Source organism: Apodemus sylvaticus, chromosome X (genome assembly GCF_947179515.1).
Source record: "Apodemus sylvaticus chromosome X, mApoSyl1.1, whole genome shotgun sequence".
NCBI classification, from domain to species: Eukaryota; Metazoa; Chordata; class Mammalia; order Rodentia; family Muridae; genus Apodemus; species Apodemus sylvaticus.
In genome coordinates, this window is record NC_067495.1 from 92,317,757 (window position 1) to 92,340,125 (window position 22,369).

At 37.6% G+C, this 22,369-nt stretch overlaps 1 protein-coding gene across 1 annotated transcript; it reads left to right on the forward strand.

The window, feature by feature from the left end:
• The first annotated feature begins 7,772 nt into the window (after positions 1 to 7,772).
• LOC127675645 (melanoma antigen preferentially expressed in tumors-like) lies at positions 7,773 to 12,697 on the forward strand. The gene is made up of 3 exons (XM_052171693.1): positions 7,773 to 8,062; positions 10,829 to 11,407; positions 12,184 to 12,697. The coding sequence occupies exons 1-3, from the start codon at positions 7,773 to 7,775 to the stop codon at positions 12,695 to 12,697; spliced, it is 1,383 nt and encodes a 460-aa protein (XP_052027653.1).
• Positions 12,698 to 22,369: the final 9,672 nt, after the last annotated feature.

A 22,369-nucleotide genomic window follows, 5' to 3' on the forward strand; every position in this document is an offset into this window, starting at 1 on the left:
TCCTTTAAGTATCTTTCTACCAATGTTACTCTAGTATTCATAAACTGTTTAATTTTGTGTTTATCTTTCTTTTTTCCTTTTTTCTTTTTTCTTTTTTCTTTTCTATTTATTATTTTATTTATTTACATATCAAATGTTATCTGCCTTCCTGGTTTCCCCTCCAAACAGCTCCATCCTATTCTTCCTCCTTCTGCTTCTTTCAAGGTGTTTATTTTTTCACAGGTTTTTCTTTCCCTACCTGTACCCTTCAGGGTTTTAAACTATAGCTTTGCTAGAGTAATATTGCTTTGAATTTGCCTGCTTTTAAGAATTAAAGTATAAGGGGGTGGGTGGAGAGATGGCTCAGCAATTAAGAGCACCAACTGTTCTTCCAGAGGTCCTGAGTTCAATTCCCAGCAACCACATGGTGACTTACAACTGTCTGTAATGGGATCTGACGCCCTCTTCTGGTGTGTCTGAGGACAGCTACAGTGTACTCATATACATAAAATAAATAAAAAATCTTAAAATAAAATAAAAGGATTGAAGTTATTTCCCTTGCCTGATTTCAAGGATAAGTGTGGAGCCTGGAAATAAAGAAGGCCTGAGCTTAGGTCTGAGAACAGAAGAATCAGTTCAAGGCCAACCTCAGTTACATAACAAGCCTGAAGCCAGCTAGGTTACAAGGATCCCTTTCTCAAAACAAAGACAACTGGAGGAATTTGAAAATTAAATACAGGAAGACATCACAAATTTCTTTAGGTGTGATGGTTCTGGTTTTAAAAAGTCTGTCTCTTGTCTGGTGTGGGAGTTCACCCTATATTCTCAGCACCTGGGAGGGAGAGGCAGGGGGATGGTTAGGAACTAGGAGCAAGTGTGGTGTGCACAGTCAGTTCCAAGCCAGCCAGGACTATATAGTGAGAGCTGCCTTAAAAAAAAAACTAAAAATAGGGGCTGGCGGAATGGCTCAGTTGTTAAGAACACTGACTGTTCATCCAGAGGTCCTGAGTTCAATTCCCAGCAACCACATGGTGGCTCACAACCATTTGTAATGGGATCAGATGCCCTCTTCTGGCATGTATAAAAACAGAGTACTGACATACATTAAATAAATAAATAAATATTTTAAAAATAATTTAAAAGTATGCTTTCTGGGGGAGAAATTGGAAACGGGGATAACATTTAAAATGTAAATAAAGAAAATATCCAATTTAAAAATATTTTTTAAAAATGTGCTTTCATGTCTTCCTGCCTGTTCAAGTTTTCGCCAAAAGGTCTGATGTTATATTTTGATTGGCTTGCTTTTAAAAATGGATTGACATTTTTCTCTTACAGGTTTTAATATTTTGTCTTTGTGTCTGCACAGAACGCTGTTTTGTATATATATTTTTTCCTAGATTTAGGAACTTTTCTGATACAGTTTCACTGGCTAGGTTTTCTATGCCTTTAGTTTTTATATCATCTCTCTACCCCAAGGGTTGTTGAATGTTTCTGAATTTTTGAAAGTTGTGGTCCTGCTTATTAGTTTGTGCTTGTTTGTGCCTAAAATTTCACTGTGCTGCCATTCAGTGAATGAGTAGCTGTCAATTGAATTGAAAATTTCCATGTCTAATTTTCACCTTCCTTGGCTGTCACCCACAGAGAGTCACTATAGTGTGTCCCTAGCCATAATTTTGTGATTACTCTTTTTTTTTTTACCATTATCAGAGTAGCAAATATCAAGCCCTTCTGAAGGTGACATCTTTCCAAAACACTTCAGTACATAAAGAAGGCCAAAATGAAGGTTCCATTTTTTAAACTTATTTATTCTTTGTAAGTTTCATATCATGTGTCACAGTCATGTTCATCTCCCTATCCCTTCATATCTACCCTTCCTCCTTACAACCTCTCCCTCAAAATAACACACACATATACACACCACCACCACCATCACAACCACTGCTACTACTACCACCACAAGAAGCAGCAGCAGCAGCAACAACAACAACAACAAAAACCCAAAGCATATAAAAACATCTCATAGTGAAAGCTGTAGTATGTCACATTTTGTCCCAAAGTATATCCCTCTGTCTATTCATCTTGCAAATGTTCATTGCAATGTATCATTGGTTTGGTGTAAGATCTTTGGGTTCTGTGACACCATCAATCCTCTTTAGGACTCCAAGTTATCCTGTTGTTGCCATGTGTCTCAAAAATCCTGCAGTTTTAGAACAGTGGGATCATGTGTCCCAGCTGTCCCACAGATGGGACAGATTTTGGGGTGAGCCATCTCAGAGCCCTGGATCTGGGCCTGGGTGGTAACAGAGCTGGTCAGCCCACTGGCTCTCCATTATATCATCAGGGTGAGCTCTCCAGCATTGCTCTGGTTAGGTCACCCACTGCTTCTGTCAACAGGAGGCAGAGTCAGTTCTCTGATGTCTTTGGAGCCAGGAATGGCTCACTCAAACCCACACCTCCAGAGTTGGCTTTACTGATGCTGCCCAGTCATGATCCCAGGCCCACTCTCCAATTTACTACAGCCTGTGTGGGACTAGGTCAGCTCTCCCACCCTCTCATCCCTGGGCTAGCTCACCCATGCTTTCTAGAGACATCAGAGCCAGTTCAACTATTAAAATAGATTTCTTGTCCAATGTTCGTTTTGGTTTTGTTTTTCATCGCTTTTGTCTTTCAAGACAGGGTTTCTCTATGTAGCCCTGGCTGTGTTGGATCTTGCTCTGTAAACCAGACTAGCCTTGAACTAAGTCTCTCTCTGCCTCCTGAGTGCTGAGATTAAAAGCATGTACCACTCCTGCCAGGCTTTTTTCCAATGTTAACATGTCATGCAAGTGGGATCACTGTCACCTCAAACTGCACAACTTGATTTAAGGTGTGTGAGAAATATAGGCCTGTTCTTTGGGTAGCAATGTTACCAGTATCTTCACCAGGGTCACGTACCTTACATTTTTAATGAGGTTGTTCCTTGTCTTCCTCAACATGGAGCTGGGTACTTGCTCCTTTTGACTGCATAACACTCTGATTCTGTGCTTTTACATGTCCTTTAATTCTGTTAATTTTTATACTATCCCAATCTCTTTGTGTGTACCAGAGTTTAACATTCCTTGCCCTGACTGTCCTCATTCACTACATGCTACCATAGATCATTCTTAATTGCCATCCTCTAGAATTTTATATTTCCTTGTGACTAGATTGAAAGTATGCATCTGTGAAAAGACCAATGCTTTACTTCTTTCCCACTCATTATATTGGCCCGCAGGAGATTCCTACCAAAATGCTTTGGGTATGGCTCAGTATGATACCTGAAAGTAGACTGATGAAATCCATAGAAATTAATGAGCAATTCTTCCAGTCTGAGAAACACACTCACTATGTTGCAGGTAGAACTATACTGTGTCTCATTCTGGAAGAAAGTATACAAAAAAGGAACATTCTTGGCAGTATCAAGAGAAGAGGATGACCTTCGTTTAAGGGAGAATGATTGTTCTGTGCAATACTGTGGACTACAATCTGCTACACAAGCAGTCAGTGTGCTGCCAGCAACAAGATAAGAAGGAGGGAATAAAGACTATACTTTGACTAGGGAATTTTCTCATGAGAACATAAGAAGGAGGGCAGCAAACTGTAAGGCTGAAACCTGCCTCATTTTCCATGGATGTCAAAGTGCACATAATTTAAGCTTTAATTATAGAATTCAGATCACATTATTAGACACAATCTTGGATTCATGAGGATGTTTTCCTTAACTACTTGGGTCAGTAGCAGTAGTGATGTTGGTCTACTATAATGCTAACTTTTGGCCCTTGTTAATAGCAAATATGGTGAAGGAAACAGTTTAAAATTGAAAAAAAAAACATATTTCTCAGAATTTGATTCTCTCTTGGGAATTAGCCTCTATGAATATTCCTAATCATGATCTTCTTGTTTCTATGGGCATATTAAAATTATTTGTTGGAATTTTTCTTTAAGAGGTACTATCTACATTTTATTATTAATTTATTTCATCAGTATGGTTTTATGAAAAATAATATACTATATGTTATAATCAGTTTATAGAGATCCACCTGCATCTGCCTCCTGAGTGCTGGGATTAAAGATGTGTGCCTCGACCACCCGGCCATTCGTTTCTCAATATAGGGATGTCTTGCTATGTATACTTATTTTCTGACACTGTAGAAATTTCAAATTCATCTTTTGAGTTCTTTCCATAATGCCCCTGAATTAAAGTCACTTGTCTAAGGATTCTGAATTTTTTTCTTAGAAAATAACATTTAGGTATTCTTTATTAATGGGCTTTTACTGTTAGTAGATTCTCTCCAAGGACATGCGTAAGAAATATATTGTATGCATGTGCCCATGCTTATAAACACAGACACACACACACACACACACACAGAGAGAGAGAGAGAGAGAGAGAGAGAGAGAGAGAGAGAGAGAGAGAGAGAGAGGAGAGGAGAGAAACAGAGACAGATAAACAGAGAGACAGAGAGAGACAGAGACAGAGACAGAAAAAGAGCAGGGTGGTTCCCCTAGTGATGCTTCTGATTCTGGTCCATTCTAACTTTACCTCGAAATTTTTTCCTTTACCTGCCTTTTATTATCAATGATATAGTTACTCATTTCTTTGTTCTTAGTCAATGTACTTATGAATTAGCTTCAGAATTACTAACTATATTTGATTGAAATATTTATTAGCTTATATCTGTGTGGTGTTCATTTAGTTTCTACCTTGTTTAATAAATTTAAAGCTTTCTCAAGACAAATATTTTGTCATTACTCCAGTGAAGTTACAATATTATTGGTAATATTTACAATATCAATATAAAATGCATTTAGTTTAATTTTCTGGTTTGGGGGCATATTCCTTTTCACATGATGGTAATTTCAGTTGTTTATTCTTGGCTCTTGTATCCATAGTGTATCGATTTCAGATCATCCATAGTGAATTTTCATCCACATTTTGTGAACATTCAAGTTTCTTAGATAATATGTCACATTTTAATAAAAGGTACATATATTCTCTTTTATACTTAAAATTAATTTTAGATTACTTATACCTAATGCACTGTAAATTCGTGTGAACTTTTCCTATATTGTGGAGAGAATAATGGCACAATGAAATTCTATACATGTTCAACACTGACACAGTATTTCTGGATATTTTGTAGTAGTAATGATTGAATCTGTATATACAGGCCAAATGTTTCACATTAAAAAATACAATTATTGAGAGTATATAAGCTTTACCAAAGTGCATTTCTGTATAAGTGTCATCCCATTTTCTTCTCTTCTACCCTGTCTTTATTTCCAAATCTTTCCTTGTAAGTTTCTGCCCTAATTTGTACTGTTTATTTTGCACAAGGAAAAATGTATTTTTATATGGCTTTCATATGAAAATAGTATGACATGTGTTTTCTTTGTCCTTTGTATGATTTTGTAAGTTTTATTCTGTTTGTTCTTTGACAATTTATTCATATATATGGTGCACTTTGCTTACTGTCACACTCCATTTTATGTGAATGCCTCCAGCAACTTTTAACCCTCTTCCCACAAATCCTTTTCTACCATTCATGCCTTTTGTGTGAATTATCAGTGGGTATTATTCTTCCATTTCTATAGAAGATTTTTTAATCTTTTGTCCCCGAATCTTAGTTAGATATATAGTTTATTATCCAAATGCCTCAAATATGTGTTACCAATTCATCATCTCATTTGGTCAATTACCTTCTGATTTACATATAATTTGTAGTTTGAAATACTTTTATTTTAATATGATGAGATTGATTAAAAGTCACTTCCATTGCTTCTAAAATTTGAGTTATATTTAGAAATCTTGTTCCTTATGTTGCTGTTAAAGAAGAAATTTGCATGTTTTCTTCAAAATACTATATGGCATGATTATTAGGCTTTTATCCTTAATTAATCTTCAGTTATCCTGTATGTGGCATGTGTCTTAGATTTACTCAAGTTTTTTCTAAAGTTCTGATTTTCTGTAGCACCTTACATTGCATATCTATATTTGTTCCACTGCTTTTTCCATAACACATTTAAAATGTTCTAATTTTTCTTGGCATAGAATTCTATTCCCAGGCTTTCTAAGCTGTTCCAATGGGCTGTTTGTCTAGTTTTGCATCACTACTATGGTGCTGTAATTAGATTTCTATAGTATTCTCTCTTGTCTGGCATCATAATTCTCTTCTCAGGGGCCCTTCTTTCCACTTATTCTTAACTGGTCATGCATATTCTTTAATATGTGACCTTTATCATTAAACCATAACATTCCATAAAATGATTACAGTTAGTTTTGAAGTTGCATTAAAATATATACATTAGTTTAGGAGAACTGATATCTTCTTAATGTTAAACTTGTCAAGTAAAAATCAAATTACAGTAGTACCTTAAAGTACAATCTGTGGGGTATTGTTAAACCAGACTTTCAGCACAACCAAGAACTTTGAGAAAAACTCTGAACATTTACATATGCACCCAGGAACATGCTGACCTTGTAAACTGTCATGAGCTGCAAATTCTGGAACAAATTTCACCAGCATTTGTAACAATTTGTGAAACCAGCCTTTGGCTCCACAATCTAGCAAATCTCTCCTTTTTGGAAGACGGTTTTGACTTTTGCTGAACATAAAAGGATCACAGTTCTTGATCAAGAGGATGGAGGAGGCAATCAGCCACTCTTGTACGTGTAAGCTATAAAGAACCTAACTTTTTAAAGCTTGGAATATATTTTCAAGATTCCTTAGGTGTTGTGTATCCTGGGATTACAGTTCGAAGAAGTGTCAAGTAAAAGAAATTCTTTGTTCTTAAGTAGGATGATTTTATCTCAGTCGGCAAGGTATTCTATTGAAGAAGAGTGTCTACTTTGTATGGGTTGCTGTAATACGGAATCATAGACTAGGTAGGTGATAAACAGAAATATTGTTAGCTGGTGGTTTTAATGCTTGTTCTTGTAGTTCTCCTTCACTTTATTTGTTTGATAATTGTTTTTCAAGTTTTCTAGTTATATTGTGCTGTTTGCTGTCACTCCAGTTTTTTCTAACTTTTTAACAGTGTCTGTTTGTTTGGGTGTTCTGATTCATTATTTCTTTTATCATTGTAGATCCTGAATTTCCATTCTTTGTTTATTTGTCCATGTTTTCCAAAGTACCTAGTAATGAGTTTCTGGTCCTTATTCCCTAGATGCTTTATGTTTCAAAGATTTTACTTTTGAATCATCATGTTCTGTATTCCATACATATATTCCCATTGTGATACTACCTTAAAGACATAGTATTCATAATTTGGATTTATTTTGGATGAAATCTTTCTGCCTGTTGTATTAGATCAATTTGAAGTCCTACATCACTTTTTATCTGTATATTTTGAAATTTTGATTGCTCCTCACCTGCCAGAAAGTATGGTTATCATGATGTACTGGGATTTCATTTTGTCTCTTTTAATTACAGTTATTTTTATGGTCTAGTATATTTTTGCTTCCATAAAAATGAATATATTACTTTTGTTTATGTTTACATTTCTACTTCTTGTTTTATGTTCTTTGCAGAGGAAATATTAGCAGGTAGGTAGCTACATAGTATTGCCTTCTAACCTACTTCTGATTTCAAATGTCATCTTAACATATATTAACTATAATTTATATACTCATCAATATCTATCCTGTAACAATAGCAAAGTTGTCTAGAATTCATGGTCTGATCTGACTCATATATTTACTCTATAGTTTTCTTCATTGTTAGCACTGCGTCAAAACTGAACGCTTTTTGTCATCCTGATATAGGCTTGTGAAGATGGACCACAAGGACCCAGACACACTGTTAAATCTTGCAATGCAGAGTCTACTCAAGAATGAGCCTATAATAATCCAATCACTCGAGGAGATCCCAAGAGAACTTTTCATTCCATTGTTCACTGCTGCCTTCTTGGGTGGGTGTAAGAAGACACTGACAGCAATAGTGAAGGTTTGGCCTTTTTTCTGTCTCCACATCGGGAAATTAAGATCACATGAAACACACAGTGCACTCTTGAAAGCCATGATTGATGGTCTTCAGGTTCTTCCTGCCCTAAGCACTGCTTCTCGGTAAGATTCTGTATAATGATAACATGGTAAGACAGCAACAGGTTAGTCTTCAGGCTGTGACAGCAGAGAAATAAAGGCATACCAGAGATAGTTAATGGTAAATGTCAGTAGTGAATGGGGGGGGGGTTGGTCTAACTGTTGAGATTTGGTTTTGTTTTTGAATTTTTCTTTTACTAAATAGATTTTTTAATATACTATAGCCTAATATGGTTTCCCCTCCCTCTAGTCCTCCTAGTCTCTTCCCATTTCCTTTCCCACTTTTCTGTCTCTCCTTAGAAAACAAACAGGATTCTATGGGAAAATAAAATGAAAGTAACAAATCAGAATAGGACAAAACAAGCAAAGAGAAGGAGACGAGCCCAAGAGAAGTTACAAAAAATACAGAAGGAGAGACTTACTCTATTGCACAGTTAGGAATCATATAAACACACAAAACTAGAAGCCATAATGTATATGCAAAGAACCTGTGGGGTAAAAAGAGATAAGACATTGAATATATAAATAAAATGTAAAAATAGAAATAAAAAAAGCTCTGACACAACACTATGAGACAAGGAACCATCAGAGGTGCCACTGAGTTGGTTTTCTATCAGCCATCTACTCCTGGGCATGCAGTCTACCATTAAGAGTGGTTTGCCCAGTGTGACTCCATTGGAAGAAACAAAATTTTCATTTGTAAATTGTTATCAATTGGAGTTAACTTTGGGATTAGGGATAGGAGCATGTGTGTTTAGTTCTCCTTTCAGTGCTAGGGCTCCATCTGCTGCAGACCTGCAGGTCCTGTTCACATTGCTTCAGTCTCTGTGACTTCAAATGTGCAGTGATCCTATTGCTATAGAGGGTCTTGTTTCCTTGGCATGCTCCAGCCCTTTTGGCTCTTGTACTCTTCCTGCTTCCTCAGTTGGAGTTATTCAAAAGAATCCAGTGTCTTAAGAGAGGTTGTGTAGTAGATGTGAGTGAGTATGCTAATTATTGGTTTGCAGGATGAATATATTACATAGAAGATAAAAGAATTGAAACAGGTTATCATTAATGTAAAATACAGGTCAGAAAATGCTGCATATTATATTCTCATAGGAAATTCTTGCTCTTGGGTTATACTAAGATATACTATATCTATTGTGAAGGGGGTCATTTCCCTAATTTCTTTCTCAGCCTGCTTATCCTTTGAGTATAGGAAGGCTACTGATTTGCTTGAGTTGATTTTATAACCTGCCACTTTGCTGAAGTTGTTTATCAGCTGTAGGAGTTCTCTAGTGGAGTTTTTTGGGTCACTTAGGTAGACTATCATATCATCTGCAAATAATGATAGTTTGACTTCTTCCTTTCCAATTTGTATCCCTTTGACCTCCTTATGTTGTGTAATTGCCCGAGCTAGTACCTCAAGTAAAATATTGAAAAGATAAGGAGGGGACAGCCCTGTTTAGTCCTTGATTTTAGTGGGATTGCTTCAAGTTTCTCTCCATTTAGTTTGATGCTGGCTACCAGTTTGCTGTATATTGCTTTTACTATGTTTAGATATGGGCCTTGAATTCCTGTTCTTTCCAAGACATGGAAAGGATGCTGTTCTTTAAGCATGAAAGGATGCTGAATTTTTGTCAAATGCTTTTTCAGCATCCAATGAAATGACCATGTGGTTTTTTTCTTTGAGTTTGTTTATGTAGTGGATTGCATTGATGGATTTCCGTATATTGAACCAACCCTGCATCCCTGGGATAAAGCGTATTTGATCATGGTGGATGATTGGTTTGATGTGTTCTTGGATTCAGTTGGCAAGAATTTTATTGAGTATTTTTGCATCGATGTTCATAAGGGAAATTGGTCTTAAGTTTTCTTTCTTTGTTGGATCTTTGTGTGGTTTTGGTATCAGCATAATTGTGGCTTCATAGAAGGAATTAGGTAGTGTTTCTTCTGTTTCTATTTTGTGGAATGGTTTGAAGAGTGTTGGTGTTAGGTCTTCTTTGAAGGTCTGATAGAATTCTGCACTGAAACCATCTGGTCCTGTGCTTTTTTTGGTTGGAAGACTTTTTATGACCCCTTCTATTTCTTTAGGGGTTATGGGACTGTTTAGGTGATCTATTTGGTCCTGATTTAATTTTGGTATTTGATATCTGTCAAGGAAATTGTCCATTTCCTCCAGATTCTCCAGTTGTGTTGAGTATAGGCTTTTGTAGTAGGATCTGATGATTTTTTGGATTTCCTCAGTTTCTGTTATATCTCCCTTTTCATTTCTAATTTTGTTAATTTGGATACTTTCTCTGTGCCCTTTGGTCAGTCTGGCTAAGGGTTTATCTATCTTGTTGATTTTCTCAAACAACCAGCTCTTGGATTCGTTGATTCTTTGTATGGTTCTCATTGTTTCCACTTGATTGATTTCAGCCCTGAGTTTGATGATTTCCTGTCTTCTACTCCTCCTGGGGGAATTGGCTTCATTTTGTTCCAGGGATTTCAGGTGTGTCATTAGCTGCTAGTGTATGCTCTCTCCATTTTCTTTTTGGAGGCACTCAGGTCTATGAGTTTTCCTCTTAGCACTGCTTTCATTCTATCCCAAATATTTGGGTATGTTGTGCCTTCATTTTCATTAAATTTTAAGAAGTCTCTGATTTCTTTCTTTATTTCTTCTTTGGCCAAGGTGTCATTGAGTAGAGTATTGTTCAGCCTCCATGTGTATGTGGGCTTTCTGTTGTTTTTGTTGCTATTGAAAAACAAAAAGAAAAAAAAAGATATACTGTATCTCATATGTGTTATCTCCTCTTTCCCCTACAGAGGCTCCAAACTGAAGGTCCTAGATTTGAGGCAGGATGCTGACTGCAGGACCACGTGTCTTCAAATCAGGACCAAATCCTTCTGTTTTCACTCTTGTTCTTATTCTCAAACCTCTTCCCGCAAAAGAGGAGACCATAGCATTGTAAATTTAGGATCTGAGGTTCAGTTGTCCAGATATCCTACTGAATTACTAGTGGATCTTTCCCTTAATGGTAACTTGAGAACAAGGGCATTTTTGTCTTTCCTTTTGAGTAAAGTTGAACAGAGCTCAGGGTCATTACACCTCTGTTGTCGTGATTTGCAAATTGATAAACTGTCTGACTATAACAACACCTTGAAACTTATGAATCTGTTATGTATTGATCACCTGGCAGTTGATCAGGCTTCCCTGAATGATATCAACACCCTTTTGTCTCAGATAGTCCACTTGGACAGTCTTAGTTTGTCTAAAATCACCCTCACATCTCTGAATGCAAAAATATTCAAAAGTTTCCTCACCCAACTTGAGCGAATGGACAACCTTCAGGAGCTAAACTTGTCTTTCTTCTGCCTAACAAATCGTCTACACAAATTGCTCAGGTGAGAGTTTGAGGGGAGGTACTGGGTTTCTCAGATACTCTGTTGTTCAGAAAGGAAAGAAAATTATTCTATAGCATTCGTAAGCCATGTTGGAATCTGTTGTGACAAGAATGTCAGCAATATCACTACTGGAAATTTGAAACTGTCCAGTTGAGCAGTTTATTTATAAGGGAAAAGGTAGGTTTATAAAAATAAGTTGTATCCATTCATTTATGCAGCCAACCACACACACACAATACAGGGCCAAAATTGGGTTAAATGAAAAAGACATAGCCTTTCTCCAGCTATCTAGAAGTGAGCTGGAAGCATGGTGGTGGAAAAAGTTAGATTTTGATCTGTTATGCTTACAGATGTGCTCATCAAATGATCTCCATAGTTCATAATGTCAGATCATTTTTGTTTATGTATTATTCTCAAGAATTAGGTCCAGATTCTTGTGATTTAGGGACATGAATTTGGCTGTTATTCCTGACCCCATTCTACCAAATAGTAGAATTCATAACCCATGTAAGTATCAGCTAGGTTAATTTTTTCACATACTATTTCACAGAACTGAGCATAATACTATCTTGTACATATTCTGAAGATTACAAATCTGTGCCAAAGAATGGGGAAGTACATGTCTTAAAGCCATAAACCTGTTAAGTGTGTTAAAGCCCACATTGCTAGTTGCTGTGGCAATATATGTACAAGGTCTTTTGTTCTATATTCATAGATGTAGTTTCCTTCACCTATTCCTCACTCTTTAGCAGTGCATCTCTGTTTTCTCCCTACAGAGTCCTGCCACATGATCTGGATTACTTGAATTTGCCCTTCTGTGAGCTTTCTTACAGAGACTTCAGATTTCTGTCCCAGTGTCCTCAGGCTGCCCACCTCAAGCTGCTGAATCTCAGTAACAACCCAATTTCCTGGGAAGATTGTGAGCCATTACAAACACTGATGGAGAATGTGTCTGGTACCCTGCAGCATCTAGAGATAAATCACTGTCTTATAACAGATTCTACAATATTTTCTCTTATCCCGGCCCTCAGCCACTGTTCCCACCTCCGTGTGCTTAGTTTTGCTTCTAATCCCATTACAATGTCCATGCTCATGAGAATCCTCCAAAACTTACTACCACTTATGGAGCTTAAATACGTGATTTACCCTATCCCTGTGCATTGCTATGAACAATGGTATTTTCAGGGTACTTTAGACCGACAGAAGCTTGCTGAAGTGCAGGCACAACTGAAGGTGATGCTACAGGCAGCACAACGGAGTGACATGAACTGGATCACGTTTTCAGAGTAAATTTCACAGTTCAACCAATTTTCAACACTGATATGTGCCATTGAAGCAATCAGTGTTCTTTCATGAATTCCACAGATTTCATATGTAAGATTCTTAAGTTGTAGGAACTGTAGTCAGGAAATAGAGATATGTAACTGACCTTTATAAAGAATTACCATAAGATGGAAGAGTTGAGAGTTCCTTTGAGTCATTTGTCCGTTATCATTAATGGTCTTACTGACCATTATTACTGACCATTATTAATTAATATCAGCAAGTCATGATAACCTATACCCCTATCCTCACTGAGATTTATTTGTAGGAACTTGACCAACAGGGCCAATATAACTTTCCCTGAATGCATTTGGGAAGACCAGGTGATTACTGAAGCCAATAATTTTATCCTTTAAGTTGTGTGAAACTTCCACATTTAAGGCTGTCTTTAGTTTCTTCTAGAAAATCTTCTGTAATTAGCAGTGGGTAAAAGAATTTATAGCCACTACCCATTGATGTCTTCAACTATAAATGGCTACCTCCTCTTCTTTCCTCAGACTACAATGCCTCAGTTTTTTATTTCATACTCGTTGACTAAGAATCCTTGAATTAACCTGCTATAAAGTTTCTACCACCTATCTTGGAGCTGCTCTTAAACTAGCCTACTCAAAATTTTAACTGCCTGCCATGAAACCATCAGCTTGAGACCAATATGAATTTGGAAAGGCATTTAGGGGCCCAGCCACAACACTTCCTTTAGGTATTTACTTTGCACCTCGTCATTCTGTCTTACTGTACAATGTAGGCCTTTGTTCTGTTTTAATTTCTTGCTGACTAGTTTCTACTATTTTGCTTTATTTCAGCCAAATATGCATATTGAGTCTTAAATATTTGGTCAAAGCAAAATGTGGTATACCATAAATTGAAATGCCACATTTTATATATGAAAGGTGGTAAGAAACAAAGAATTAATGATTGTAATGTTGATGTATTTGGAATGGTAACCAACACATTATGTTTCTTTGAAATTAAAATTTAGTTGTAATCACATGCTGAAATGTTAACACTACTGTCACTCAAAAACTGAGTAACCAAAGAACTGAAAATACAGTTAATTTTGTTCAGTGTTTTATCATTGCAATGAAATGGACTGCATTTTAAAGGTGTAGAAAGGAAGAAAAAGTGAACATTGTGTGTTTACACTGTTTCCACTCTAAAAAGTTAACATTCTAGATTTCAGAGAAACACAATAAAAGCATCCTTAAAATTAATTGGATTTAGGCCATTGGGATTGTGCAGTAAGAATAATCACTAAATCTGACTACTTGAATGCCACAATGGAGAGTGAGAACCTAGTTCCAAGGTGTGTGCTCCAACTTTCACATGCATTCCATGGGATTGATGTGATTCTATATTCACACACACACCATACCACACATACACAAATACACACATGATGCAGATGGATACACCCAAGTAATAATAAATTAAAATTAAAAATAAACTGAATTTGATTTGATTCATAATACCCATTGAAATAATAAACAAGAACACCAGCAAAAGTTTACTTGCAACGTAGTTTAAAACAACATTCACATTAATTCTAGTTTTGGTTTGATAAGAAATAACATTTTCTTGTAAGAAAGTAAAGTGATAAAAACATAATTCACGTATAGAGTTTCCTTTATAACATGGCATTTCATGCTTTAAATGAAAATGTAAATTAATGACTTAGTCATAGCACTCCTATTACTTATATAGACTGTCAATATGATAAGTAATGGCTTTGCTTTTATTTCTTGTTAACGGTGCATTATGTTTAGCATTTCATAATAAATAAAATGATATTATATAAAAATCCTGGGAGGGGGGACCAGGAAGGGACAACATCTGGAATATAAATAAATAAAATAATTAATTATTAAAATAGATGAAGTTCATTCTTCTTTGTCTTTTGATTTTTCTCATTCCAGTGACATACTTAGCATGCATTCTCTGCACAGGAAAAGTTTTGTCACATAACATTCACCCATGTTGGAAATAGTGCCAGAAGCATGGTGTATTAGTGACAGGTATCCTCAGTCCAATGGTGAGAAGTAGAAAGGGACAAATGTTACAAACTTTTACCAGTCTTGCAGTCTAACCAATCAGTCCCAGTTTGATTTAAAGATCTGTGTTGAGTTCTGGTATTGAAGGCTTTCTTCTGTTTTGAGGTACTACTCTTTAGGTATAAGGCTGTTTTCAGGATCATTCTTCCATTTTTTTAAGACATTAGATGTTTAAAGTGGACTTTTTCTATTAGATCATCTTATATCAACTGATTTTGTAGGTGGTTTAAGAAATTAGAATCCTGATAAAATTGTATGGTCTTAGGGAGTGAGGCTAATTATATTTTAAATGACTATGATGAGTTTGAAAGAAAGTAAGAAGAGGTATTTGAGTTTGGATGGAGAAAAATATAGGGGGAAATGTTTTAATTGTAATTGTTGTGGAGTATCCCCACCAGAGAAGGTAATTCAGACATGGATTTATACCGATAGAAAGTCTTTATTGCCCCTGGCAATGGGCAAAGAAGCACCTTGTGGGTGATGCTGTTCTTATGTTCATCCTAGCTTGATGCCTGGCTTAATATCCATAGCTGTTTTATGCCTAGGACATATAAAAATGAAATGAAGTCCAGGTAGTGTAGTGCAGGTGGTGGAAAATAGAGACCTGCATTCCACCATGCTGAGCCCTACAGGCAGGTGAGGATGCACACAGGCCTGTCCTCTGCCACATGGTACAAGCAGGCAATAGACACACAGAGCCTCACCTGCAACTACGTAGTGAAATGCTGGAGGAAGAGCACATAGAGAGACCTTTGGACCTCATGACACCCACAGATCTCTGGTGCATGGCACAGGGAGGCTGTTGACACCCACTGAAGATGTCACCCAGAAGCCCACCAATCCTATAGCTAGCCTGCAGCAAGAGCTATGTTCCTGATCCTAAAGTAGCCCTGAGCGTTTTTCAGGGTTAGTGTTTAAGCACAAAAACTATGCCCTGAATGGACATACTTCACTTAACAAGAACAGTTAGCCAGAAAGCAAGGTAAATACATGTAGAGACTTTCCCTGAACTATGGACTATGATGGATTAAGCCGTTGTTTTAGTTTTTGCTGATGGTGCTGTCTATATGGTGGGATTTGTGGCCTGAATATTACTTTCAACATGGAGCCAGTTGTCCCAAGTTATGGGGTCCAACAAAGGTTTGAGGCCCTGTTCGTTCCTCACAGGTCTTAGTGAATCATCCTGCTCTGAAGAAGTATAGTTTTTCCTAAGGACTGTTAGTTTTATTGGACTGATATATAATTGGTCATATACTTAAAGATGCAGGGTCTGCCATTAATCCAATCACAATGAGAAATAAATGCCCAGCCAGTGCTGATAACATAGTAGCTAACCATATGTACCATGAGAACAAAAACTGGAACCAATTACATGATTTGTGTCTTTGTCTCTTTCTCTTTTTGAGGTTTTCCCCAACTATGGTGAGATTTTCTCTTATTATTCCTTATTAGCATATAAACAACAGGTTTCTCACAAATCTATACATAGTTTTCTTTATCTTATGATGCCTCTCCAATTTTGTAAGATCACTTTGGCAAAGTAATTTAACTGTTGTTTTAATTCAGAATTTGAAGCTTTTAATACCTCTAAGTACTGATCAACCTGTCTATTAAGATGAATAAAAGGACTTTCTCAGTTTGGAAAACATCAGAAGAGGCACATTTAGTAAAACCGTTAGCTTACAATGTAATCTGAGGAGCCCAGTAATATTGCTGTTCTCCAGATGAATCAACCCACAAGGAAGAATAGCAACCTGCAGAATAAGAAATGCCTAGGTTAAAAGTTTTGGATAATAGACAAATTTCAGCTCCTTGTAAGTCCTGTAATGTCAATTTAGGATGTTCCTAGTCACAGTGAATTTTGTCAGTCAATGGGATAACAGTATGGTTAATTTTTATTGCTATGTAGTACAGAGGATGGGTGTCAGCATAACCTACCAATCCTGGCCAATTTCTGACTGTATTTCTCTATCCCCAGGGTGAGGTTTTCCAAATGCCAGAATTTTTCTGATGAAATTTCTAGTTTTTAATATCATGACTATTGGATTATATTTTCCTAGTGTGAATTTCCAGGGAAGGGGCTTTATTTCTAAATATTCATGGGTGTATTTTCAAGAAGCCTCAGTTTCACAACCCCAGGTTTCTTTTGCAGTGGAAACTCCCTTGTTCCTGGCAACTAGGGAACACAGCCACAGGGTAAGCATAGAATTATAAATTCTACATTTTTATCTCAAAAGATAAAGTCTCACATCATTCTTTTTTACAACACAAGTAAGCATTTAAAGCAGGCACCAATGAGCAAAAGTCAAGATGAGCATGGGTTGCTGGTCTGTAGTCATGCTAGCTCATACCTTCCTTGTATCTGATTTCCTTGGTTCCCAGGTCCAGCCCTAAGGGTTGTGAAGGTTTGGACCATAACCCAGTGTTTGTGTTAAAGTAAGACTCAGGAGGTGGAAGGAGCAGGGAGTGGAAGGGCCTATGGCATGATGAAACCTTAATGGGTCCATAGTTTGGACTACCTGTGGCTGCCATCTTCTTGACATGGGTATGCTGGATTCATATATTCCAGTACCTTCACAGTCATAGTAATGGAGAGAATCACAATGTAGAATATTTTCCAAGTTTGTTGCAGAGCCCCTTGACTACCTGTTTGACCCAAATGGTATCACTAGATTCAAACAAAGGGAAACTAGTGATGAACTCAGAGGCCAGCTGGGTCTCTCTAAGTCCAATTAATAGCATGTATGGAGAACAAAAAAGCCTGTAGTGACTTGAGAAAAGAAAGGTTAGAGAGTTCCACTAACTTCTGGTCTCTATGCCTTGGAAACAGTTGGGAAATCTTCCAAATATAATATCATAACTGGTGAATCCTCAATTTATGGGGTACAGTGTGCCCAATGCTTCACTGAATGTTAATGAGAGTTTTAATATCCTGTTTATTCTTTCTACCTGCCCAGAACTCTGAAGTCTATGCTATATATGTACAATGAAGTTTTCAATCTATGTCTAAAACTTTAAGTATTAATTGAGAGATTTTTTTGATATGAAAGCCAGCCTTTGTCAGACTCCATTGCTGGAAGCAGTCCAAATCAAGGGACCAGTCCCCAGAGGTGCTTTTGAGTAGTTTCAGTCCTGTAGAGAAAATACTTTTACCCATCCAAAAAAGGTATCTATAAAAACTGGCAGACACTTTTTTCCTTCATGGCAGGCCTGTTATTTGGACCCTTTCCCACATAAAGGCTCTCTGTTTCAAATTTACTTGCTCACAAAACTGGCATTGAGATGAGACATCCCATACTATGCTGTCCACTTAATCTTTAACATACCTTGGTCTGAGCAGTTCAGAAAGATTTGTGGACCCAAGGTGAGTAGTCTGGTGAAGGTCAGTTACCAGAATTCTGTCAGCTGTTTCTGGGAGAATAATCTTTCCCTCTAGTGTCCTCCACCAACTTGTGGATTTAAGTTGACCATTTCTTCTCTACAAAGGAGTCTTAGGCAGTACCAGGTCAAGGTGTCAATAGGCATCAGAGTGTCAATAGGCACTACTGGTCTAAGGACCATTTTTCAAAATGCTACCTCAGTGTCCTAGCATTGGAAGAGAGCGATTTGTAGGGGAAACCAAATAGACTCTAGGAAAGCCAATATCTTTGTCTTAGTTTTAATGACTTTCCCCTCCCCCATGATGAAAAACTGTCCTTTTTTATAGATCATACTGTGGACACACACAATAGTAAAAGCCTAGCAACTGTCTGTGTATGTAGTGGAAGACTTTCCTTTTCCCCATTTGAGAGCTTGACTCAAATCAGTTTTGCTCTCTGGGCTGAAGTACCTGCTTGGGCCCAAATCTTTTTGGTTAAAGTAACTACTGCAGCTCCTACATACCTAGTTTTATCTTTTGTCTTGTAACAGTAATGGATGAGCACCTTCAAGTCATCTCTAGGCAAGAAGATAGCAGTATTAATGGTGTAGGGTTTCTCGAACTGGATTCCAGGGTGGGCCAAGAGTAGGGTATGATACCAGACCACACAGTCATTAGACAGCTATTGTTCTGGTGCCACTTGAAGCAGGGATTCAATCACATGGTGGGGTCCTGTGAGTATATGATTCTGATCCAGCTCTCTGTGCCAACCCAACCTGCTCAGAGCAGCCTGCTATTCCAGGCAGACCTCCATTCACCCTCTGTCTCTCCCCACATATCCACCAGACTTAGTACTCCTGAACCACTCAGGTTAGCTTCCCTTTCCTCGCCTATCTTCCTTGCTGGCTGAGCCCTCTGGGCCAAGCCAAGCTTCCTGGAGCAGCATGCTATCCCAGAGAAAACTCCACTCCCCTGCCACTTCTCCTCCATTGTTATCAGACTCCTAAACCACACAGGTAAGCTTCACTTCCCCCACCCATCTTCCCTGCTGGTAGAGTCCTCTGGGTCAAGCCATGCTGCCTTGAGTAGCTTGCTAGCCCAGGGAGACTTCCATTCTCTTTCAACATCTCTCTACCTACTTTCATTGGACCTGAGGCTCCTGAACCATAAAAATCTGCAGGTCCAGAAACATACAGCCCAAGGATATCCATCAGAGGCTTGGCACACCAGGACCATCAAGAATCACTCCGCCATGCCAATACCTGCTGTAACTAGAACATCCAAGGAACAAAGCCATGCAAATGGCTAAAAGCTCTCGAAATAACAAAATCAATATAAGCCAGGGCACTATTGATACCTACAAAGCACAGCTACCCCACTACAACAAGCCCTGGATATCCTAAAACAATTTAAACACAAGAAAATGACCTTAAATCCAATCTTATAAACATAATAGAGGCCTTTAAAGAGGAACTTAATAAATCCCTTAAAAAATACAGAAATATACAATCAAACAGATAGAGGTCTTTAAAGAGGAAACAAATAAACCCCTTAAAGATATACAGGAAAATTCAATTAAACAGGAGAGGGAAATAAATAAATCAACAAACTATATGCAAGACCTGAAAGTGGAAATAGAAGCAATAAAGAAAACACAAACTGAGGGAATACTGGAGATTGAAAATCTAGGGAAGAAAACAGGAACAACAGGCCCAAACATTACCAACAGAATACAGGAATGGAGGAGAGAATCTCAGACATAGAAGATAAAAATAGAAGGAATTGATACATCAAAAAAAATGTTAAAGCTAAGAAATTCCCTACACAAACTATCCAGAAAATCTGGAATACCATGGAAAAACCTAACCTAAGCATGATAGCAATGGAAAAAGGTGAAGAGTCTGAGCTCCAAGGCCCAGAAAATATTCTCAACAAAATCATATAAGAAAACTTTCCCAACCTAAAGAACACTAATTAGACTGGACACAGAAAGGAAAATTCTCCAGATATACAGTAATCAAAATACAAACTCTACAGAACAAAGAAATAATATTAAAAACAGCAAGTCCAGAAAGGAAAAAGGCCAGGTAACATACACAGGCAGATCTTTCGTAATTCCACACTTCTCAACAAAGACTTTAAAAGAAGGTCCTGGTAATATATTTTGCAACTTAAAAAAAAAAAAAACCACAGGTGCCAAACTACACTAATATACCCAGCAAAGCTCTCCATCTTTATACCTTGATAAAACAAAATATTTCAAGATGACCTAGATTACTATGCCCAGCAAAATTCTCCATTACCATACATGGATAAAACAAAATATTTCAGGACCAATCCAAATTCAAACAATATACACCCACAAATCCAAGCAAATAAACCCAAGACACAATCGGGAAGTTAAACACTAACAGCCCAAATAACCCAATTAAAAATGGGGCACAGAACTAAACAGAATTCTCAACAGAGGAATCTCGAATGGCTGAAAAGCACTTAAAGAAATGCTCAAAGTCCTTAGTCATCAGGGAAATGCAAATCAAAATATCTCTGAGATTCCTCTTACACCCATCAGAATGGCTAATATAAAAAACTCAAGTAATATCACATGGTGCACACTTTTTCATTGCTGGTGGGAGTGCAAACTTGTGCAACCACTTTGAAAATCAACTTGGAAGTTTCTCTGAAAACTAAGAAGAGTTTTACCTCAAGACCCAACTATGCCACTCCTGGGCATATACCCAAAAGGTGCTCTATCCCACAAAGACCCTTGCTCACCTATGTTCATTAAAGTTTTATTCATAATAACCAGAAACTGGAAACAACCTAGACGTACCTCAACAGAAGCATGGATAAAGAAAATGTGGTGCATCTACACAATTGAATATTATTCAGCTAATAAAAACAAAAACATCAAGAATTTCACAGGCAAATGGATGGGAATTGAGAATATCATCTTGAGTGAGGTAACTCACTCCCTAAAGGACATGCATGGTATGTATTCACTTATTTTTTATTAGATATATTCTTTTTTTAGCATGAAAAATATACTTGCGTGAACATGCAGGAGATTTTTGTTTTTGTTTTTGTTTTTGTTTTTTCTATATTCTTTGTTTATATTCCAAATGATTTTCCCTTTTCCAGTTCCCCCTCCCCATAAGTCCCATAAGCCCTCTTCCCTCTGCTAGTTCTCCAATCAACCCCCTCCCACTTCTCTGTCCTGGTAATCCCCTACAATGCTGCATTAGGCCTTTCCAGGACCAGGGCCCTCTCCTTCCTTCTTCTTGGGAATCATTTGATATGCGAATTGTGTCTTGGGTATTCAGAGCTTCTGGGCTAATAGCCACTTATCAGTGACTGCATTCCATGTGTGTTCTTTAGTGATTGGGTTACCTCACTTAGGATGATATTTTCCAGTTCCAACCATTTGCCTAAGAATTTCATGAATTCATTGTTTTTAACTGCTGAGTAGTATTCCATTGTGTAAATATACCGCATTTTCTGTATCCATTTCTCCATTGAGGGACATGTGGGTTCTTTCCAGCTTCTGGCTATTACAAATAAGGCTGCTATGAACATAGTGGACCATGTGTCCTTATTGCATGCTGGGGAATCCTCTAGGTATATGCCCAGAGCAGTATAACAGGGTCCTCCGGTAGTATTATGCCCAGTTTTCTAAGGAACCGCAAGTAGATATTAGCCATAAAGTATAGGATAACCATGCTATAATCCACAGACCCATAGAAACTAAATAATAAGGGACCAAGGGATGATGTGTGAGTCTCACTCAGAAGGGGAAAAATAGTCATTGGAGGTGGTTACAGGGAGGAAACTGGGTGGAAGAGAGGATATGGAGGGGAAGGGGGCTTCAAGATGGGGTGAAGGACAAGAGCAATGTCTTGATGGCCATTAAAATGAATAGAAATCTGCAACTGATGGGAGTGAGAAGGTGACAGGCAAATCAAGTAAGAAGCAGAGACCTGTAATAAGGAAGCACTCAAAAATCAATGGGGGTGACTTAGCTATGACTCACTACATTGAGGATGTGGAACCTGAAGAGGCCACCTCCTGTAGCCAGGCAAGGACCCCAGTGGAGAGATAGAGACATCAACCCACCCATACAACTTTCAAACCAAAATTTATCCTGTCTATAAGAAATGCAGTTACAGGGAATGGAGCAGAGACTGAGGGAATGGCCAACCAATAACTATCCCAACTTGAGAACCATTCCATGGC